Source organism: Phoca vitulina, unplaced genomic scaffold, assembly GCF_004348235.1.
Source record: "Phoca vitulina isolate PV1807 unplaced genomic scaffold, GSC_HSeal_1.0 scaffold22, whole genome shotgun sequence".
Lineage (NCBI taxonomy): Eukaryota > Metazoa > Chordata > Mammalia > Carnivora > Phocidae > Phoca > Phoca vitulina.
Genome location: NW_022589725.1, coordinates 5,752,251 through 5,776,025, shown reverse-complemented (window position 1 = coordinate 5,776,025; position 23,775 = coordinate 5,752,251). Strand labels below are relative to the sequence as shown.

General features: G+C 47.7%; 1 protein-coding gene across 1 annotated transcript in view; it reads left to right on the top strand.

Moving 5' to 3' along the window:
• The first annotated feature begins 19,645 nt into the window (after positions 1-19,645).
• The window catches only part of TOP1 (DNA topoisomerase I), a 91,783-nt gene continuing 87,653 nt past the window's right edge, over positions 19,646-23,775 (top strand). Inside the window, exons 1-2 of the mRNA XM_032420105.1 lie at positions 19,646-19,908; positions 20,231-20,255. Of these exons, the coding sequence (XP_032275996.1) occupies positions 19,876-19,908; positions 20,231-20,255 (58 nt within the window). The 5' untranslated portion in view covers positions 19,646-19,875. The remainder of the gene's footprint in view (positions 19,909-20,230; positions 20,256-23,775) is intronic.

Sequence of the window (23,775 nt, the reverse complement as noted above, 5' to 3'; positions counted from 1 at the left end):
ATCGTATGGCTGCGCCACAGTTTGTTTATCCATTCACTTACTGAGAGATGATTTGTTTTTATTTTTTTTTTTTAAGAATTTATTTATTTATATGCCAGAGAGAGAGAAAGAGCACACGAGCAGGGGGAGCGGCAGGCAGAGGAAAATGCAGGCTCCCTGCTGAGCAAGGAGCCCGATGCGGGACTCGATCCCAGGACCCTGGGATCACAACCCCAAGCTGAAGGCAGACGCTTAACCAACTGAGCAACCCAGGTGCCCTGAGAGATGATTTGTTTTTATTTTTTATTTTTTTTAAAGATTTTATTTATTTACTTGACAGAGAGAGAGATAGAGAGCACAAGTAGGCAGAGTGGCAGGCAGAGGGACAGGGAGAAGCAGGCTCCCCACTGAGCAGGGAGCCTGACGTGGGGCTCGATCCCAGGACCCCGGGATCATGACCCGAGCCGAAGGCAGCTGCTTAACCGACTGAACCACCCAGGTGCCCCAATGATTTGTTTTTAAATAAGACCACTGGCTGCCACGCGGAGGACTAAGAATGGGGGGCAGGGAAGCTGGGGAAATGCTTAATGTTGTCATCCAAGCAAGAGATGGTAGTGGCTTCAACTGGCATAATCTCCGTGGAAATGGAGAGAAGTAGACAGATCTGAGAGAGCGAGAAGGGTAGAACTGGCAAGACTTGAGGACGGATTGGATGAGGGGGTTTAGGGAGAGGGAAGAGTTAGGGATGAGGTCCAGCCTTCCAACTTGGGTGACTGGGTAGGAAGGGGGTGGTGTCACTCACAGAGATAGGGAAATGAAAAAAGAAGGGCGGGTTCGGGAGAAGACCACAAGCTCAGCTTTGGAGCTGATGTTTTGAGTTCCAAGCGTCTGCTAGATGTCCAAGTAGAAGTGGGAAGTGCCCCATTGAACATATGGGTCTAGAGCTCAGACCTCTTTCCTCTCCCTTACCAAATAATCCAGCCCACTGGCCTTAATTCTATTCCTGAAGAGGCCAAGTTTCCTCCAGCCTCAGGACCATGGTGTTGCTGTTCCCTCTGCCTGGAACACTTCCCCTGAGATGCTCTATACCTAGCTCCTTCTTAACATCCCCATCTCATGTCCATTATCACCTAATCAGAGAATCGTGCCTCTCAGAGCCAAGCTAAAGTTGGAGTAAAGAGTGAGCTACGGATCCACATCAGCCAGGTTTTGCTGCAACAGTGCTCCATAAAAAACAACTTCCAGAAACTCAGTGCTTTCTGAGAAACATTCACTTCCCACCCAGGGGTCTGCGGGTCAGCTGGGGTTCATCGGGGCTCTCCCGGCTGAGCCGGGCTGGGCTCCAGGCTCCTTCATGTGTCTTCTCACTCTGGGTCCGGGCTGGAGAAGCCCCCACTGCCTGGGGCTCATGTTTCTCATAGCCAACAACAGTTGCTTAAGATGGGTGAATGGAAATACTCAGTGTCTTGGGGCTGGCCTCTTCCACACATACTCCTTTAGCCAAAATAAGTCAAATGGCTAAGTCCAATATCAACAGAGTGCGGAAGTATATTCTTTCCACACTGAGGGCTGGAGGAAGTAAATATTTGCTGAACAATAACACAATCTACACAGGACCCAACTCTTTTTCCCCCTAGATGGCCATGTTTACTGAGTAATCCCCTCACACTCTTAGAAAATAAGAGTGTGTATACATGAATGAACGATTGAATGAATGAATGAATGAAGAAACGTACCTTTCAAGGCAGGAAGATTCTCCTTACTCAGTGAGGAACCTGAGGCTCAGAGAAGAGAAGTGATTTGCCCAAGGTCACAGAAACCACCTGTGGTAAGCCCAGCCTGGCTGGCTCCTTAGGCTCAGTTCCCCATACAGAGGGAGTGTGCTATTCTCGGGGTGGGGTGGGGGGGGCGGTCCTATTACCCATTCTGCCCTCTCGCTGAGTCTTGCTTGACAGGCACATAATCAGGGGGCAAATACACCAGAAGGTCTTGCTGATTCAATCTCAGTTCTCTCTCTGAAGCCAGGGAGGACCTTGATTCATCATTTCCGGGTCCCAAAGCCCCGAATGTTAAATGCGTGCTGAGAGAATGAGTCATTGGTACAATGGTGGCTTTAATTGCTGATTAAGTGTTCCGTGAAATTCTGTGTCCCTCCCCAACTGTGCCCGCCCCTAAGGTAGAGACAGTCATCTCCATTCTGTGGGGGCCCTGCAGTGGAGCTCAAAAACTAGGTACAGGCAAAGGAAAAGTCTGGAAGGACATGGGTCAGATAAACAGTAGGCACCTCTTTTGAAGCGGGATTCCTTAGGACTTTCAACTCTTCTGCCTTATATCTTTATGCAACGTTTGAACAGGTCACAGTGAAAATAAGTTTCTTCTGCAATCAAGAGAGAAAAGAAAAAGAATCTGGAAATATTTTAAGTTCACACTAGCGTGCAAAAAGCCATCACTTGCTGGTTGGTTGGGAAACTCCTAAAAACCATCTTCCTTCAGAATCCTAATCCCACACGTTGTCAGAAGCCTGTTTTCAGAAACGCTGAGTCAATTCCCAATCACTCCTCCTGTCGGCACGCCACTGGGCGCCTACCACACGTGGAGGGCTGAGTGAGCCCCCAGGGTGACTGGTGACAGGCTGGGGAACAGGTGACAGCGGAGTCAGGAGCTCTGCGGCCATGCCTACCATAGATGCCATGGAGTTGGCCCAGGGGCCAGGCACTGTGCTAAGTGTTCCTCATGGATTAGCACGTTTAATCCGCGCAACAAGTCAATGTGGTAGGAGCTATTATTAACCTGTTTTACAGCTGTGGAAAGTAAAGTGCAAAGAGGCGAAGGAACTCGCCCAAGGTCATATAACAAGCAGATGGTGGAACTGACATTTGATTCCAGAGCCTGTGCTATGACACTACCCCACATGGCCTCTCACTAGGAACCTGCCCAAATTCCACAGGCAGGAAGTGGCAGAGTCAGAATCCAAACCAATCAAGGTTCAGTCAGCCCCCTAAAGATATGCTCTCTTTTTTGATTTTTTAAAGTTTATTTATTTATTTATGTAATCTCTACAGCCAATGTGGGGTTCGAACTCATGACCCCGAGATCAAGAAACCATCCTCCCCTGACTGAGCCAGCAAGGTGCCCCAAAAGATACACTCTTAATTGCTAGGATGGCCTTTCTTCCTTCCACCTTTCCCCATTTCTGGATCCAACGCCAACACACTGGGTGACTTGGGTCACCTCCCTGAGCCTCAGTTTCCACAGCTGGAAACGGGAAGAACATTGCTTACCCCAGGGAGCTGGAGAGGCTTGTGTGAGAGGACAGTTCCTCCTGTGGAATGTGGTAGGCACTCAGTTAAGATAAATCTGTGTTCTTCCTGCTTTCTAGGAGTTCGGTGAAGTTGGCCAAGCAGACACGGGAACAAGCCCATCCCGTGAGCTCCATGACCAACGGGTGCATTAGGTGCTGTGCAGCCAGAGGCTGGACACTGGATGAAAAGTCAAGGGTTACTCTGTGTCCAGAAAACTCGGCTGAGGAAAAACTGGAATAAACAAGCCCCAGAAGGAGAAGGAGGGGGGTTTAGTTCGTCATCCTTCCTGTTTTCCCAGCCTGGCCCAGTCCCAAAGCCTCTTCTTAATCTTGTCAGGATTTTGGCCCTTTGCCCCAGGAAGGAGCCGCCAGGAGGCCCACAGTGAGCCAAGTCTTCAAGGAAGTGATGTCTTCTGTGGGTCAAGAGAAAGAAAGAGGCTTTCTGGGACCAAGAAGGCAGGGACAGAACCAAGGGAGGGTCCAGCCGACAGGCCTCTCCTTGAACCTGTGAAGAGACTGAGGCTTAGCACAGAGCAAGGTTGATTGGTTTGGGGGGCAGGGTGGGGGCCAGGAGCCAGCTCAGAGTCTTCATTTCACACTACTTACTGCTCACTCCCTTCCAACTGTAGGGCCACCCAGGGAGGGCGAGTCACCTTCACCTCTCTGCCCCCAGCTTTTTCCAGCAATATCTCTCCATTGCTGCATGGGAAACTTCAAAAACACAGGTGCAGGCCTATGGGGACTGGAGGACAAAATGGGAGCTGCAAAGATCTTGGTGGGCTTGATCCTGCAGGAAATGGGGCTGATAGACGCTCTGAAACAAAGAATCAGCACTCTCTGAGCACTTCCTGTGAGCCAGGAATGTGCAGTGCCCGGCACATTCAACACACTACATCCTCTCTGGGAAGTGGGTCACATCCCCACTTTGCAGATGAGGAACCTGAGTCTCACAGAGGAGATGTTTCCTGTCAACCCTCCTTCAGCATGGAACTCTCTTCTGAGCTCAGACCTGGATATCCACTTTGCCTTGGGCATCCCCATCTATATACCCTCACACGCTTCCCAAAATCAACTGGAACAAACCTAAACTCACCATCCTCCCTTCCCACAGACTTCTGTGTTCCCATCCAGGCCTCACTACTCAGAAACTAGGATATCAACCTTGACTACACCCTCTCCCCTGGTCCCATCAGACGGCAACCTGGACCAGCGGTCCCAACTCTGACCCTATCTCCCAGACACTGGGTTTCTGTAATTCCAGGGTTTGCAGCATAATCCAGACCTTTCTCATCTCCCTCCTAGATAACTCCAATAGCTTCAGAATCAGCCATTCTGCCTCCAGTCTGTCCCCACACCCATTTATGTCCCACCCTAACACCAGGGGGATGTTTCTAAAATGCAAATCTGCCCAGTCTCACCCAACCAAAAACCCTTCAGTGGCTTCTCAATGTCCTCAAGAGAAACCCCTTACTACAGCTTCCCAGGCCCCCCAAATCTTGGGTCACTCCCTACCCTCTGCCCCCATGCCTCAGACGTCCTGGAATACCCACAGTTCCTCTTTCACTTCAAGGTCTTGGCACATGCTATTTTTGCTGCCTTCCCCGGGCTAACTCCTTCTCATCTTTCAGGTCTCGGCTTAGTCACCACTTCCTGACCACCCCCCCTAAGTTTCATGAGCTGCCCCTTCAATGAATTCCCACAGTTCCCCTGTACTTCCTCCATGACGCTACCAGCCCCTCCCCCACATGTGCTCCTGTGTAGGCCCAGTAAGGCTTCATGACCCGCAGAGAAGGCTGGGGCAGCACTCCCCAGCGGAAATATAATGCATGCTGCATGGATAATGATACATTTTCCAATAGCCACATTTTCAAAAAGAAAAAGAAACAGATGAAATTAATTTTAATGATACATTTCAACCTGATATTTCAAAAACAGTCTTATTCCCCCATATAATCAATATAAAGTTATTGATATTTTATTTTCTTTTTGTACTAGGACTTTGAAATCTGGTGTATATTTTACACTCCCAGCACATCTCAGTTTGGACTAGCCACATTTCAAGTGCTCGATATCCCCATGTGCTGGTGGCTGCAAGGTTGGACAGTGCAGTTTTGGAGGATGTTCAAAGCTACCTGGCCTGTGTCCTATTCTGGAGGACACTAATCCTCAGAAATATTCATAGGCATTCTATAGGAAAAGGATTCTAAGTCAAATAAGTCTTGAGGACACTGACAAAGTGAAACAGGGTTTCTATGCTTCAGGACCTCCCAGAGTCTTATCTGAGCTAAAGTAAGACGTGATACTAGAAACAAACCAGAGAGCATGTAGCATTTACCCACCTCATTTGAGCTCAGAGCTCTATTTTCATAAAGTATTTCTGGGGATTAGCATCCACTAGAATGTTCTTTGGTAAATGCTAATTTAGCCACATCCCTGACTCAGTAAATTCCAGGATCCCCACAGAAAGAACTTGGGGTGTTGGGAGCCCACCTCCTGTGCCTCTGAGCCTGGCACAGAGAAAGCACCCAAAACCTGATTACTGAATTGACTAATTCTGAGAGGCTACAGAAGGCAGGGCTAGAATCCATGAGCAAAAATTACAGCATATTTGAGCTCAAACAAGAAAGTTTTCCAGGTGGTGTGTGTGTGTGTGTGTTTAAACAGTTTGAAACTAACTTGTCTGATCTGCCCGGAAAATGCAATAGGTAGTCTTATGAGTTCATGATTCCTCCACCACTAGGAGTGATCAAGGATGGAGTTCTGGAGGACAGAGTGTTTTCTAGAGTCTCTAATTGCCCTCCTTCAGAACTAAACAGAAAAAAAAGAAAAAGAGCATCAGTGGGCATGAGAACTTGAATTGTAGAGGAAGTGATCAGATGTACTATCAGACATGTGCTGAGCCCTTTGTTAAGAAAACACTTTGAGGGGCACCTGGGTGGCTCAGTCGGTTAAGCGTCCACCTTCAACTCAGATCATGATCTCAGGGTCCTGGGATGGAGCCCCACGTTGGGCTCCCTGCTCGGTAGGAAGTCTGCTTCTCCCTTTCCCTCTGCCCCTCCCCCCGGCTCATGCTCTGTCTCTCTCAAGTAAATAAATAAAAATCTTTAAAAAAAAAAATACTTTGAGATTCTGGAGCCCCAGTAGAGGGTCAGTTTACAGCTAAAGCCCCTTAGAGGCTACAGGCCCTTGGTTCAATTCAGAAGATTCTCTTTTTTTTATTAAGATTTATTTATTTACTTATTTAGGGGGGAGGGGCAGAGGGAGAGGGAGAATGCCAAGCAGACTGCCCACCGAGGGTGGAGTCCAATGCAGGGCTCCATCTCACGACCCTGAGATCATGACCTAAGCTGGAATCAACAGTCGGATGTTTAACCAACTGAGCCACCCAGGTGCCCCTCAATTCAGAAGATTCTTGATCCATTTTGTATACAGTCAACATCTGTTCAATCACTAACTGAATCCATCAGTCCTCAATCAATCAAAATGTGTGCCTGGAGGGTGGACAAGAGGATGGTCCACTTCTTTTAAAAGTGCTTTTGTGTGGGGCACCTGGGTGGCTCAGTCGGTTAAGCGTCCGACTCTTGATTCCGGCTCAGGTCATGATCTCAGGGTCGTGAGATCGAGCCCCATGTCTGGCTCAGTGCAAAGTCTGTTTGAGATTCTCTCCTTCTCCCTCTGCCCACCCACCCCCAACTCATGCACACTCTCACTCTCAAATAAATAAATAAAATCTAAAAAAAAAAAATACAATTCCTTCTGTGGACAAAACCAGGCAAGACCAATGTGTACTGTAGAAGTCATCAGGATAGTGGTTACCTTGGGGTAATGGCAAGAAGGAAGCACTAGGGGGGGTGTGGGGTGCTGGCAAATTCGGTTTCTTGATTAGGTGCAGGTTACGCAGAGGTTCCGTCCGTGGAAATTCAACAAGCTGCATAGTTTTGATAGGTGCACTTTTCTGTATGTATATTGCCCTTTGATAAACAGTTTTAGAAATTGCTTTTGTGATGATATACTACTTTATCACACTAAGAACAAAAGTGTGACTATGATTCACACAACTAAAATTATCCAGCTGGTCTGAGATTTGAGCTGAGGAGGAAGATGTTAATCAACAGCCAGGTGTTTCTCGGGTAGGGTCTGAGTGGCATTTTTGCTGGCTCAGCTGGCAGCTGGATGCTCGCCATGCCGGAGAGAGACCCTTAACCATCCATAGGCAGGCAGCAGATGGATTCAGACCAATCATCTTAGAGCCTTCAGGTGTCCATCAGTAAGATACCTGGAAGCACCTGGAAGCTAGGGCCGTTATAAGTTCTGTGTCCCCATGCCAAGCACAGGCCTGGTACAAAGTAGGTGATCAGCTCCATGTCCTCTCCCTTCCTCTTACCTGGATTTCAGGTGTGGCAGTCCCAGAAGTGCTAAGGCCTTCTGCCATTGAGGGCCAGCAAGGATCACAGAGGCTGGCACAGCTGGGCTGAGAGCGGGAGGGGGAAATGAAACCTTTTTCATGGCTCGCATGTGCTCAAGCAACTGCAAAGAAGCCACCTGTGGTCAGTTGAAGCTGTGGATGGGGGAGAGAGAGAGGGAGCTTCAGAGGACTGGGGGAGGTGATAAAAAAAGGTATATTTCAGGTGGTAAAGTTGGGGAGGTAAAAAAATAAAAATAAAACCTCACAGCAATTAACAATAACATGCAACGCACCATGGGGTGGGGGGTGGGGGCAGGCTTCACATGGTAGAGACGGGGAGGGTCAAAGCAAACCGCAGTTTATAGCAAATAGACAACACACCATGGGGCAGAGGAAAGAAACCATGGACTTAGAGCTCTGTGGGGTTGGCAAACCACGTGACCAAGCAGTTCTCTCATCTGTAAAGATGGGACAATAATAGTTCCTTCCTCTTGGGGTTGTTGAGAGGGTGAAATTAGGTGATGCGTGAAAAATGTTCAAATCTTGTAGCTGCTGTTAATAACAATAACAGCATTGGTAATAATATGGTAGGGAGAAGTTTCTGCTTCTGAAAGGAGACTAGATAGATTGATTCGGAAGCAATGACAACCAGAAATCTAGAGCAAAGGGGAGAAGGAGTAGAGAGGCCATCTAGAGGAGGAGTTATTAATTTGGGTGCACTTAAACACCTACACAAAATGGCTGCATTTAGGAGTATATGTGTTTTTTGGAGGGAGAGGGCCCATAGCCCACATCAGTTTCTTAAAGGGGTCTATGACCCCTCCCCCACAGTTGTTTAAGAATTACTGATCTAGAGAAGGGCAAGCAGGTGGGACAAGAGGCCCACAATTCTCCATGGATGGACAACCCATCTCCATGAAGTTAAGACATGGGTTTGGGGGATGGAGGAGAGTCTAGAAAGAAGAGGCAAAGGAGAGACTCTGAGAACCTACTGAACTCACAGTGGAGTAGGAGTGGGGTAGGCGGTTGACTCGGTTATCTGCATGGCCCGGAGAAGATTTGCAGAGGCTATTGGCTGAAGGCCAGCTGAGTGGATGGATGGGCAGGCAGCCCAACCCAGCAACTGAAGTTGTGGAAAATAGTGGGGCAGACTGCAGATGTGGGGGCGTGGGTAGGAGGTAGAACAAAGAGACCTTGACTGTGTGTCTGGGGAACTGCAGAGGGATTGAGTGGAGAAATACTTTCCATTTGCCTGGTGTGATGGGGAAGAACTGTCAGCCACTGTACAGTGTTGTCCACCTGAAATACTTCTGGTTCTGTGGTTAAGGATGTGCAAGACAGGCACTCTGCCACAGGAAGGGAACTTAGCTGTTCTGTAGTTGTCTTAGGGACACCCCAGGGTAGAGTCAGGGTGAACAGAGACCTCTAACAGTTGGGGGTTTGCGTTCTGATTTCATTCATTCATCCATTCATTCATTCATGTAACAAATATTTCTTGAGCATCTACTATGTGCCCAGCGCTCTACTAGGTGCTGGAGATGCAAAAATGATTAAGAGATGGTCCTTGACCTCAAAAGTCTTACATCTGCCTGGGGAAATGGCCCATGACAATGCAGAAGGATAGGTACTGGGGACATGCACAGGTTGCTATGGGAACAGAGAGGAAGGACACTCATACTTCTCCAAGCTTCTGTCTCCTTATCTGCAAAATGACAATGGTGTTGCTCACTACAAGGAATTTTGTGGCACGTTCCAGGCCACTGTTTGACACACACCAGGAGCTCATTGCACCCCAGGATTAATTAATTTATTCAACGAATATTAATTGAGTACCCTATGTGAGACAGGCACTGCTCTAGATGGTAGAAATTCAGCACTAAACTAAGCAAGCAAAAATCCCTGCCTTCGTCAAGATTATATTCTGGGAGGAAGAAAATAAACAATAAGCAAATAAGTAAAATATTTAGTAGGTTAAATGGTGACAAGTGTCTTGGTGACAAATAAAGTAGAGATTAAAGGTGGGGAAGTGATGAGGGGAGGGGGTTGTGATTTTAAACAGTAGACGGAAAAAGTCTCACTGGAAAGGAGATATTTTAGTGAGGATCTGAAAGAGATGCTGGGGGAAGGATGTGGCAAACAGATCTTCAAATGCAAAGGTACTGAGGTGTGAGGGTGAGCGGTATGTGATACGCAGTGCAAGCAGGCCGGTGTGGCTGGAGAGGGGTGGTCAAGGCAAAGGGCACTACCAGATGACATCAGGGGGCCAGGGAGAGGGGCATGGAGGTGGGGCCTTGGGGGCCAACATAAGTGTTTTTGGCTTCTACCTAGAGTAAGATGGGAGCCACTGGAGAGGTTTGAGCTGTGCGGTGACAGGCTCTCACATTTTAAGAGGATCACTAGTGCTGAGGATGTTCCATGGAAAGATAATACGGAAGCAGGGATACCAGTTAGGAGGCTCCTGCCCTAAACCGGAGGAGATGATGAAGGCTCGGCTAAAGTGCAAGCAGAGGGAATGGGGAGAGATGTGTAGCATCTGGATATTTGAAGTGGGTGTCCACTCGATTTGCTGACAGATCGGAGATGGGGGTAGGCAGGCAAGAGAAAGTCGAGGATGACTACGAAGGCTTGGCCTGAACCATTAATCGTGACGGGAGAGACCTAGGGAGGGGCAGGTTTGGGAAGAAAGATAAAAGTTTGGTTTGAGGTGTGTGTTTACGAAGCCCATTGGAAATCCAAACAGTGATTCTGGGTATGCTGCTGGATATACAAGTCCAAGGCAGGGGTGGCGGGGGGGCAAGGTCCTGATTACACATATGAACTTAGGACTTCTCCATACATAATTGCTATTTAAAGCCACAGGAATGGGTGAAGTAGTGAATGAAGGGAATGAAGAGGTGGGAGGATTGAGCTCAGGGACCTTCCAACATCCAGCAAGGGTGGCCTCACCTGCTTTTAATGTGGGGGTTCCAAGGCTAGACTTGGACATTCTGTAAGGTTTTGTGCAAATATTTTCCCAATGTTCTGTCTCGCAGCTCTGAATACACACACTCACCAGAAATGAAAAAGTCTGCAGAGGAAAAAAAAAATCAATTTGAAATAGATTGTGTTGCCATTTCTCCCAAAATAATAGGAGAGCCAGGCTCAGGGTTGGTAGAGGCATTTAGAGTTTTCCACTTTCTGCCATCAAACCTTTGAGGCCAGGTTCCCATGCAAGAGTCTGCCTGGCTTCCCAGCCCCAAGGGCCATCTCATAAAGCTCTCAGAACACTGTCTTGTGACTGATGCTTTACTTATTCATCTCTTCTTCTGGACTGTAGTTCTTCCAGTCCATCACAGCACTACTACTACCAGGGCCCAGCACCAAATAGGCATCAGAAAATGTTAGTAGAGCTTAACATCATCATCACAGAATCCGAGGAGGAACGTCTATCCCCTGAGCTGCGGCTATCTTCAGCTCTGTCACCAGAGCTGGTATCTGGCAGACCACTTCCTTAGCACCTGCAATGGAATCCTGGAAAGGGAGAGACAGATCATGCACGACTGGACTCTGCCCTTTGGGAGGAGACTATCCCCAGGGGCCTGGATGAGCCATCCTGAGAAACAAGTTCTCTGAGTCAATCCTCAAGTGAGTTCTGGAGGGAAAGGCTCCAGAATATTGGAGGTGAGGTTTGAAGCAGCTTGTGGCTTCTGAGAGGCAAAAAGAGGTGTCTCCTCCAAAGGGACCTGCCTCCTTATCTCACCCAGAAAGATAAGGAAGCATATCAGTTCAATTGTGCTAGTACTTTATCAAAGGGGTTGGGATGATTCAAAAGACCCTGAACTAGAAATCAACAGACACTTTTATTAAATATGAGTATGTCTTGCCCATCATAAAACAGACAAACAGGAGCACCTAGGTGGCTCAGTCAGTTAAGCGTCCAACTCTTGGTTTTGGCTCAGGTCATGATCTCAGGGTCCTGAGACTGAGCCCCGTGTTAGTGCGGAGTCAGCTTGAGATTCTTTCTCCCGTTCCTTCCCGCCTGCTCTTCCCCCTGTGCTCTCTCTCTCAAACAAACAAACAAACAAAAAACAAACAAAAACCCTCTTAACCCCAGGTTATTCTAATTACTGCATTATGTTCCTCTTCCTGTTTATAGCTAAGCCCTCTAGAACAACTTGTCTAAACTTGCTATGCTCTACTTCCTCACCTCCTATTCACTTCCTAACGCAGTCCCGTCCCTAAAATAAGGCTTTCCTTCTAGACCCTCCCAGATGATCTCATCTAGTCTAATGACCTCAGGTATCACCTTTACGCACACACTCTCCTGAACTCCAAACCCATATATCTAACCGCCTACTAGATACCTTGACTTGGATAACCTCAGAGTTAATGTAAAGAGCTGAACTCATCATCTTTCCCCCACACCAGGTCACCCCCAATTGTTCCCTGCCTTTGTGAATGACATCTCCATCCATATCCTTGATCTGCCCTTCTCCCTTTCTCTTACATGTATAGTCAATTGTTGATACATCAACCCTCTGTCATGAATATCCCTCAAATGCATACACTTCTCTTTGTCCTCATGGTTTTTTGGATCAGAACCATAATTACCATCATTTTTGCCCAGATGACAATATCAACCTTCTTACCTGTGGTTTAACAAGCCTCCAATCTTGACTACTTCAAATCCATTTTTTTATATTGTAGGTAACATTTCCTAAATACATATTGACTATGTCTCTCTGTTGCTTAAAACTCATCAGTGGTTCCCCATCGCTCTCAGGATAAATTCCAAACTCCTTAACCAACACAAAACACCCTGCATGAGTTAGGCCTTGCTTATCCCTCCAGCTAATCTCTCACCACAATGCCATACTCTGCGCCTCAGCCATCCTGAATTGCCAAAAGCTCCGCCAGTGAACCATACTCTGCCCAATTTCCAAGTCTTTGCCCATCTGTTCCTCGACCTCCAGTGCTCATCTCCGCTTGCCTTCTTTATCCTCCCTAACCTTCACCTGGCCAACTTCTGTTCCCACCTTCAGGCTTCAGTTTAAATGTCGTTTCCACTGAGAAGGCTTGCTTGTCTCCTTAATTCTGGGATGACAGCTCTGCTAAAGGGCTCCTACAGCAAACATACTGTACTTTAACCCCAAAGCACTTATCATAGTAGATGGCAATTACTTGTCCTCTTGTCTGTCTCACTTACCAGGTCCTTGAGGGCAGGGACCACATCTGTCTAGTTCATGGCTAAATCCCTAGCACTAGGCATAATACCTGGCTTGTATTTGGAGTATATGTGGGTGTGTCTGTGAGAGAGAGAGAGAGAGAAAAAGAGAGAGAGAGAAAGAGAGATGCAGTGAAGGGGCAGATGCCATGAGAATCCTAGGGAATGAAAGACAAATAATTACAGGTCTTGGCCAACTCTCAGAGGTTGTAGCCATTAATAGATGTGGAGGACAGGATCAATTCAAGAGGCTCCCAGGCTTTGAGCCTGTACAATTGGAAGCCGGTCAGCTATTTCACCAAGCATTGACCATAGAAGGGAAGGGTAGGTTCAGGGAAAAGTTGAACTCAGAGGCAGGGGACTGTGGGGGCCATCAAGCAGACATATACAATAGGCAGATGGGTAGATTTTTCTATAGCTCCAAAAAAAAGTCAAGACTAGAGACACCCATTTGAGAGGCTATCTACAGAAGTCAATATGGAATCTGTAAAGTTTCCAGGAGGAGGGTAGAGAGAGAAGAGAAGGTTGATGGCAGAAGCCTTGGGGATATTTACAAAATGCTGGGAGATGAGGAAGAGGGCAGAAAATGGCATTTGCAGGGGTAGGAGGAAAGCCAAGAGAATTCGTGGTCATTGGAACCAAATGGAATGGGCCCAGAGAATGTGCCCATCCACATCACTGCGTGCTGTGAGGAGGTAGAGGAGAATAAGGCTATACTATTTGAAAAGTAGGAAGTCTCTGATTAGAATGGAAGTCAGATCAACAGTGTTTAAGGGATGGGAAATAAGACAGAAAGGCCTTCAAACTTGATTTGGGGGGCACCTGGGTGGCTCAGTCGGTTAAGCGTCCCACTCTTGATTTCAGCTCAGGTCATGATCTCAGAGTACTGAGATGGAGTCCCACATTGGACTCTGCGCTCAGTGGGGAATCTGCTTGAGATTCTCTTTCTCCACCTCTCCCTCTGCCCCTCCCCGCCATGTGCGCGCGCTCTCTCTCTCTCTCATACACAAGTAAGTCTTTAAAAAAATTTTTTTTTATTTGGGCTAAGTTGTCACCTGCTGGTTATTAAGCAAGGCTGCTAATTTTGTTCCATTTTCTTAGAGAGTCATGCTGGGTCAGCTTGTGGTTTCTCTCACTCTGAGAATTTTCCAGTATCTCCTGGAGCCCCAGTTTCTGCCTCTTTGCCTCCCCACATCTGCTGTTCTCGGGTTGGAGGCAGCGGGACCTGAGCAGCCACAGGCCATCCCAGCAATCATGCCCTGTGAGAGGGAACGTCCCCACTCTGCTGCCCCTGGTCATTCTCACACCTGCTCACCCTGAAATGGCTCCGCAGTCCCTGGGAGAGACCTCTCCACCTTCCCAGCCTCCTCCCCTGCTGTATGTCACCTGTACCCTTTGCTTCCTTCTGACCACAGCTACTCTCATGCCCATGACTCTCTACCTCTGCATAGCTTGTTCTTCTTGCTATAATACCTTCCCTTCTATTCCACAGGCCAGTCCCTCCTCATCTTTCAGGAATGGCACCCAACGGGAAGCCTTTCCTAATATTGCCCCTACTACCACCACTGGTGAGGAGGATGTGCTTTCCCCACCCCAGCATTCCCACAGCAACTGGTAGCCGGCCCCCCTCTTCCCTGTTCTTCCTTGTACCTTATGGTAATGGTTGGGGAATATGTCTGTCTCGTTATCAGACTAGGAACTCCTCCAAAATGAGGATTAGGTCTTATTAATATCTATACTCCCAGGGTGTAGTGAGTTCCTATCTACTACCTAGTCACCATTCCTTCATTCCTCATGGAATATTGGTTGAATGCATAAATGTCCTCATCACAGAACGGATGTCTTCTGGCAGGAAGATAAAAGGAAGTACATGAAAATGGACTCTCCTCCTCGCCCTGAGTCACATGGCCAGGCTCCTACATCCTTGTTGCTGTTCTATCATTCCATGACTCAAGGGTTGTCAGTTTTCCTGTTAGTTCTTTTCTTTTTATTCCACAAATGTCAACCTTTGCTGAGCTGTTTAATTACCAGCAGGCAGAGGGTGTTTCTGGTTGGTACTGGGATCGTTAATCTGAGTCTCCTTCCTGGGGTGTCCAAATCTCAAAAGGCAGCAGGTCCTTAGACAAGGTGCCACAGGCAAGGAGGACTTCCAGAAGATACCGCTGTCCAAGAATTGGCGGGGTGGAGACTGTGCCAGCATCCTGGGTCAAAATGCTGGGAAGGGCGTCCAGGGGGCATAACATCAGGGGTCCAGAGCTGGGGCCAAACGGTGACAGGCCTTGAAGAGTGCCCAGGAGTCAAGTGTAGATTAGGACTGAGTATTACTCAGAGCTCTTGGTCTTAAGTGACCCATTGGTGCTTAATCGAGTAAAAGGTGGGATTTATTTAAAGGTATAGGAACAGGAGTGAAATGAGGCCTGAGGAGATAGTAGGAACCAGAGCCCTGAACTCTATCAGGGCCTTCTCTCTCCTCCTTCTTCTCTCCCCCTTCCCCAGTTTTCTCTGGCCCTCTTGACAGAAAATACCACCAGGGCACCTCCCCAGTGTACCTACTATATATAGATCCATCCACAGGAACAGAAACCAAAACACTCTCTCCTTCCCAGTTCCAAAGTCTCAAGGAAGCTGATCCGAGTGACTCATCTTGAATCAACCTGGGCCAAACAACTGTAGCCAGAGGGACAGCTGCATATTTATACATATGTGTACAAGGTGCAGAAGGACAGTTCCCTGAAAAGCAGAGGTTGTTCAGACAACCTTGTGGGTGTTCAGTTCTGGAAGCCAAGTGTTGGGCCAAGGTGATAAGAACAATCCCAAGAGACTCAGAAGCAAACGAAAGCAGGCTGGATCTTGGGTGACAACCTAGACCAGGTGGCCTGAGTTCTGGTCATTCCAAAGAGCCCCATCTCAAAAGGTAGTGTGGAAAAAAGGGTTTCTGAGCATACATACATTTTGGAGATGTTGCATGCCATGTCCTTCTCTTTAAGATTTGCATATGTATTAGAATGTTGACAAATCTGAGAAGTCCTATGGGAAAAGACCTGTTTCGCCTTAAATCACAACAATGTATGTGTGTATGGAGCCCTTCTTTTACTGGAATATCTATAAATCATCCACCTTTCACAGTGCATACTTTGGAAACCGGCCTACAAAATCAGCTGTCATCTGCTAGTTGTTTTTATAGGGGCTGGGATGGTCCATGAGTGAGCAGTCTTGATTTAAAGGAGTGTTTCCCAAGCCTCATTTATTTGTCTATGACCTTCCTGGGGTTTGTCTTATACGTCCCCTCTGTGCTATTATTTGATATTTTTATTTAAATCAATCAACCAACTTTTTATTTTTTGAAGTTTTTAAAGAGATTTTATTTATTTTTTATTTGAGAGAGAACAAGAGAGAGAGAGAGAGAGCACGAATGGGGTCAAGGGCAGAGGGAGAAGCAGACTCCCCGCTGAGCAGGGAGCCTGATGTGGGGCTTGATCCCAGGGACTCCGGGATCATGACCTGAGCCGAAGGCAGATGCTTAACCGACTGAGCCACCCAGGTGTCCCTCAATCAACCAACTTTTCTTTTAAGATTTTATTTATTTATTTGTCAGAGAGAGAGAGCGTGCATGCAAAGCAGGGGTAGCAGCAGGCAGAGGCAGAGGGAGAAGTAGGCTCCCCGCTGAGCAAGGAGCCCGACAAGGGACTCGATCCCAGGACCCCCTGGGACCATGACCTGACCCGAAGGCAGACGCTTAACCAACTGAGCCACCCAGGCATCCCAATCAACCAGCTTTTTAAAAGCCTCATCTTAAACAGTTATATCCTTAAAATCATGGATTTGATGTGGTGGTTAAATTTTTTTTTTCTCATACACATGGAAATACATACATAACAATTAAAGTAAAAGTGTTTGTCCATGCACTACCTAGAATTTTCTCAAGTACTAGGGGTAGATGGACCATATTGCAGGGACACTGGTTTGGGGTGTTAAGAGTCAGAGTGGCCATGTGGGCTTGGGTAAGCCAATCAACCTCGGAGCTCTGCCAGCCACACATGATGGCAGAGAGATTCAGCCTGTGTTAAGATGCCTGCACACCTGCGTGTTTGTGCAGGGGACCACACCTGCTATGCCATTTTGGAGTCTGTAATCTGTTTTTATGCCTAACCAGATCTCCCTTGGAGCGACCTGGAAATTAAATGCAGATTCTCCCTGGGCTTTGGGGGCTGGCAGTGAAGTAGTGCTAGGAGGCCCTGTTATTCCCTAAGGCAGTCCTTGAATTCTCTTGGCCTAACTGCAACAAACAGATAGGATCGAAATGCCTCACCTGGTAGCCTAGGATTGATTCTGAGATGGGAAGTCTATTGAAAGACACCACTAGCAAGGTGAAACTGGTTCTGGCAGATTGCTTGAGAGAAAGAACAAAGCTTTGGAGTCAGGGAGACCTGAGTTTAAATCCAAAATTCAGCACCTACCAGCTGTGTGTTCTCAAGAAATTTTTTTTTTTTTAATTTTTTTTTATTGTTTCAAGAAATTTTTTTATAGTCAAATAAAATTCCACCATTATCATCATTGTCCAGAGAAGGAAACTGGGGCTCAGAGAAGTTAATCAACCTGCCTGAGGTTACACAGCTTATAAACAGCAGAGCAGAATTCACACCTAGATTGGTTTGACTTCCATGTGTGTGCTCCTGACCGCTGTATTACCCTGCTTTCTTTTTTTTTTTAAAGATTTTATTTATTAATTTAATTGAGAGAGAGCACGCGCGAGAGAGGGAACACAAGCAGGGGGAGTAGGAGAGGGAGAAGCAGGCTTCCCGCCGAGCAGGGAGCCCGATGCAGGGCTCGATCCCAGGACCCTGGGACCATGACCTGAGCTGAAGGCAGTCGCTTAACCAACTGAGCCACCCAGGTGCCCCTATTACCCTGCTTTCATTCATGATTGATTGCATGCCTCTTCTGTAGGATCTGTTGCTGGGTGCTGGGGATGAAGCATCAACCAAGAGAAACCTTGGGTTCAATAGGGGAGATAGATATAAAATCACTCATTACCCCCTTTAGTAACTTAATAACAATTGTGATAAGTATTACAAAGGAAAAGACACTCTATGAGGGGCACTTGATCTGGGTGAGGAAAGAGGGAGTCAGAGAATGTGGGAGGGGGGATCACTTGAAAAAGTGATATTAAGGTTGAACTTTGAAGCATTCACAAGAATGAACCCCAAAGTGCTCACCACTAGATGTGATAAGAGATGATTTCAAGGGTCCATGGATGGGCACTTTTCGTATTTATCTGTAAATGATATCATAGACATTATTATTTCATAGATATTATTACTTAGGAGGAAGCTAAGTAAAGAAGGGATCAATTAAAATATTAAGTAAAATAGTGGAAGTGGTTAATAGATATGGCAAAATTCACAAAGGTCACACTTGAATGAAGCAGGTTATGTAGCAGGGCCCTGGTGGCTACTTGAAGAATTCTGAGCTTTATACCACAGTGATGGGAAGTATTGTGGGAAGGGGTAAGTTAGATCTGCACTTTGAAAAGTTCACTTTGGCTACTGTTGGCTAGCAGCTTGTGAGAAGGCCAGAGTGGAAGGAGGGACCCTTGTTAGGAGTGTATTATGATAATCCAAGCAAGAGATAACGCAGATTTTGACAGATGCGTGGGCAGAAGAGGTAGATGGGTTTAAGAGATGCAATCAGCTGGACTAATGAGAAAGGAAGGAGGAAGATGTCCAGGGTGGAGCTCTTCTAGCTAGGTGGAAGAAGATGGCGAGTTCAGCCCTGGAGAAGCTTGTGAGGTATCCAAATGTAGATGCCAGACAGGAGGTTGTAGGTCACTTATCCCTGACACAGTTTAATAAAATAGCCCCGCAGAGCTATCCTGTGGATTCAGAGTAGAGAACACAGTAGGTGCTCCATAAACGGCAGGTCTTTGTCCTATTCATCTCACTTCTGCCCCATAGTGTGCTAGGGATACAGCAATGGACAGAGCCAGGTCCTGTTTACCCAGAGGTCCCATTCCCTTTGGCCCTTTGCATCACCCCCTTTTTCAGCACGATTCCTGACTCACAGTAGATGCTCAATGTTTGTGGAATGAACCAATGAAATTAGGGCTCTTGAGACCCAGGACTATATTTACCCGGCTGAAAACTGGAGCTAAACCAGACTTTTGGTTGGTTAAAAAATTAAAATAAAATTTAAGAAGTGGAGTGAAATAATGCAGAATGTTGGAAGGCCTGGACAAAGACTAGGGAGGGACCTCCTGCCTCCAGGCGGCCTCGGCGACCGGTTAGCGAGCGAAGAGGAGCTGGTGAAAGGTCTGGGGCCCGTGTGGCCAAGGTATGTTCAGCTGCAAAGAGATAGAGAAGCAGGACAGCAACTCCGCCCGGGGCTGCCGCGGTCCCGCCGCGGCCTTTAAAGGCCCACCACGTGGCCGCGCTGCCGGCCGGGGTCCGGGGGCGGTGTCTGGGCTGCGCCTGCGCACTGCTTCGCAGCGGAGTACGGGGTTCCGAGAAAAGGCGCCGGGAGAGGAAGGAAAGGTTGTCCTGGGTGGGCGGCCATGGGAGGAGTCGGCTCCTTATGCAAATCACAGCGGCGCGCTTGGGCTAGGGGGCGGGGCTTGCGATGCAAAGTGGGGCCCGCCTTTGAAAGCGCGAGGGGGGCGGGCCCGGCAACCCTCAGCCTCTTTCCGCGAGTCTCTGACGTCGGCGACGTCTCGTTTAAAAGCGGCCGCGCAGGCGCAGTGAGCCGAAATGCGAACTTAGGCTGTTACACAACTGCTGGGGTCCGCTCTCGCCGCCCGCCCGGCAGTCAGTCAGCGTCGCCGCCGCTGTCGCCGTCTCAGCCGCTCCGGGAGTCTCAGGCCCGCAGCCGCCGCCGCATACCCGCGCCTCCGGGAGCCTCCCGGAGCCCCCGTCCGCCCGCACAGGCCGGTCCCGACCGTCTGCGTCTCCTCGGCGCCCCTCGCCGCCAGCCGCACTCGCCGCTCCGGCCGACATGAGTGGGGACCATCTCCACAACGATTCCCAGGTACGGCTCGGCCGGGTCCTCCCGGCGCCCCGCCCCGGCCCTCCGCGACCCCCGGCGCCGGCCCCGGCCCCGGCCCCAGCCCGGCCGCTTTGACAGGCCGGAGCCCCCGGCCAGGGGCGACCGGGCGGCGGAGCTGGGCGCGCTAGGCCTCCGGCGAATGCCTCGAAGTTACAGATTGGGGGGATGGTTGCCCCTTATGGCCGTTCCCGGGGCCCCCTTATCCCGGGGGCGCAGGGTGGGCTAGGCCCCCGGCCCCGCGCGCTCGCCTCCCGCGGGGTGAAAGGAGCCTGTTTGTTCATATTCCCTCCTTTTCTCTCTCCAGATTGAAGCGGATTTTCGATTGAATGGTGAGTGTGCCCCCCGCCCCGACCCCGGGTCCCCCAGCTGCCGGCCGCCTACCCCGCGCCCGGCCGGAGCCGGGCAGAGGACAGACATGGCGTCCCAGAGACTAAGTCCCGGCTCCTCGCTCACCGGCCCCATTGTTCCCATCGGGCCGCCTCTGGAGCCCCTTTCCGGGGACCCCAGCCCCCCCAGATCGCGGCCCTCCCAAGAGGGGGCAACGGAGACCCGGCGTCGCCCGCCGTGGGGCTTCGGGCAGCCTTTCCTGGCCCGGATTCCTCCCGGGAAAGTCGCCTTGTCGACAGTCGGGACTTAGTCTCTGCGCCATTTTCTTTTTCTCTCTCCTCTCCTTTCTGTGCCTGTGTCTCTCTCCCTCCCTCGGCTCTTTCCTTGAGCAGCCCAGAAAGAGCTTTCTGCAGAGCAAAGCCGTATAAATCACAGACCTCACCAGAGAGGGAAGGGTGGGAGACTGAACTGTTACTATTTTTTCAAAGGAGAACTTTATTTTGGGGGTTATTCCCTTTCTGCTTCTTGCTTGTTTCCTTTTCTGTTTCCAGAATGAAAGATACCCTTCGGCAACTGTTGATTTGGGGTGGGGGTGGGGGTGTAAGATGTTTATGATGGGAATTATGGTTCTAAAACTAAAGCCACCCTTTGTGGAGTTCATCATATTTTGAGGTTGTTTTTCCCAAGTTGTGTTCTTTGCAAAGGTAGTAGCAGTACCTCCCTTCAGAAAGTTTGCAAGTCCTCTATGGGCCATCCAATGTAAATGTTGGATTCGGGCATATAGATTTTTTTAAAAAAATTAAAGTATTCCTGACTAGAACTTTTCATGGTGGCTGAGGTTCCTAATGCAGTGTTTTTGTTTTTTTAGAACCGCAGTTTAGTGTACTTGTCAGGAGGAAAGGTTGTTGAGCATCTCATCTGGACCCTGGTGTATTGGCCTTTGCTTTTGGGCTGTGGGGAAGAAAAAAAAGATTTTATTTATTGAAACAAAGAGTAGCCAGCACCCACCCCTGTTTCCTGTTCTTTTTCAGAAGCCGCTGTTCTTCAGGAATCAAGAGCTAGGTTGCTTTTCCCAGATCTTTATGTTTTTGACCCCTTATCAGCCAAATCAAGGCATTTATTCTTTGAGTATTTCCACTTCAGTCATTCAATGAAGAGTCCCCCAATAAAAAGCTCACCCTGTGGGCTTTTCAACAGTCTTATTGAAGGAGAAGGTACCCTCTGTAGCGTGCTGGGAATTCCCACTGATTCTGATGGTACATAATCCTGCTCAGTTGAGGTCGGGTTCCGGGAACCTCTCCAATGGGAGAAGCTGATGAGTAGGTTTTCTGATGTTGTAATCAGCAGTCCATCGTGTTAGCCTGCTCTACTGAGAGCAGCCTTATGTTCAGAGTTGTAGTGGGCATCTAACAAGAGATGTGACTCTCTGCAAGGAAGGATTGTGGTTAAATTAAAGTGTAGCACTTCTTGAGCACCTAATAAGTGCCAAACATTGCGTCGTGCTAGAGCTGAACCTTTGGTCACAATGCTTCTTGCCCTTAGTCTAGTCCTTGGGAGAGACATAATTAGTTAATTATAAGGTAGGTGATGAGGTGTATGTATACCCAAAATGCTTTGAGAAATTAGGGGACTTAATTTTATCTGCGGGTGGGGAAATTTCTCAAAGGAGGTGACTTCTGAGCCGAGTGTTGTGCAAGACTAGGTGCTGAGTGTCAGGAGTTGGAGTATTTCTTAACTATGTTTAGCTAACCTATCAGGATTTTAAAAGGGTGATGAATCCCCTGAAGTTGAGAAAGCTGCAAAGAGTGTAGATGTTTCTTTCTTTTTTTTTTTTTAAGATTTTATTTATTTATTTGACAGAGACACAGGGAGATAGGGAACACAAGCAGGGGGAGTGGGAGAGGGAGAAGCAGGCCTCACACTGAGCAGGGAGCCCAACGCGGGGCTCAATCCCAGGACCCTGGGACCATGACCCGAGCCGAAGGCAGACGCCTAATGACTGAGCCACCCAGGCGCCCCAAGTACAGATGTTTCTTGGGGATGTGGGAGCAAAGAAAGGATGTGGCAGATGAGGATGTAGAGTCCTTTTGACCTCTCTTGGAGGAAGGTAGGAGCTTAACAGGAAAAGTGTTCTTTTGACTTTAAGATTGGGCTTAGTATATGGTGTATTTAGTAGTGAAACAAAGTTTAGTCCTTTCTCTTCAGAAAGTTAATCTCCATGGTTCTCACTTAAATTATGCAAAGGAATTATTGAGTATGTGATGATTGTTGGCTGGGTAAATTATTGATCTTTAATGCCGTTTTTATAGAAACCAAAGTAAACTGAGTATATTGACTTTTAGAACGTGATCACTTGTAATTGTTAATATTTATTGAATGCTTAGTGTCTGCCTGGCACAAATCTCCGGTCTTTCCATGGATCATCTAATTTGATTTAATCCTTGGAAGGACCCTGTGAGTTAAGTACTATTATCTCTATTTTATAGATGAGGAGACTGAGACTTAGGTATATGTTTACTAGCTTGCTTGTGGGCAGGTGAGTCTGGCATTCCAGAGCTCCCAAGCTTAGCCAGTATGCTATATATATGATTGCAGTATGACAAAATTAAAAGCTGCACATCTCTACTTTCTTACAGAGCTGATAAATGTGGGAGGGAAGGATTTGATAGTTTGTCATTTGCTTACTTTTTAACTAAACCTGCTCCTTCAAGAGAAAAAGCACTTTAACTGCCTCCCCACCATCCTAAGTGTCTGACACTGGAGTAATTATCTTTGTAAATACTGTCTAGAAGAAAGATGTAGTGTTAGTAACTGTGTGCTTGCTCTCTTAAGTAATACCCTGTTAACTAGTGATTGATTTATGTAACTATGAAAGACAGTTTTTAAAAAATAAAAATCAGTGTTAAATTATACTCAGACATGTCATTATTGATCTTTGTATTAAGAAGAGTTTGCTTAAGCATGATCTTAAGTGGACTTAACCCAACTTACAGATTAACTGTGCAAGTTCATATATACAAACATCCCTCATTCTACCTGCCCTCATCCCTTAAGATCTAAAAGACTTTTTGTCCTTTGGAGCTTATTCTTTACAGTAGTTAAAACTGTTGCTCTTCGTTTGGAATTTACAACGTTCTGGCCCATACTCAACTGCTGAGAAAATCTGTTATTTGTGAAGTGCGTTTATATTTAAAATACTGACGGTGAGCTGGGCATTTCAGGAGCAGAAACCATAATCTTTTACCTACCTCTTTTCTTTCTAAGTGTTGGTAGCACTAACTGTAGTGGGGCTAAGTCATTATTACAGTACTGTGAGGACTGCCGAGCTATCTGTAGAGTTGATAAAGGTAATGTCACATTGGGGTTTAGTGATCCTTCCTTCTGCTGTTTCAAGGACTTGGAGTTTTTGCCTGTCTACTCTGGATGTGGGGTTCCTCCCTCCCTGCGATGAGCAAAGTATAAGGCTTGATTCAATTAGTGATTAGTTAGTCTAAGTAATGTTATGGGATCATAGTTTGACGT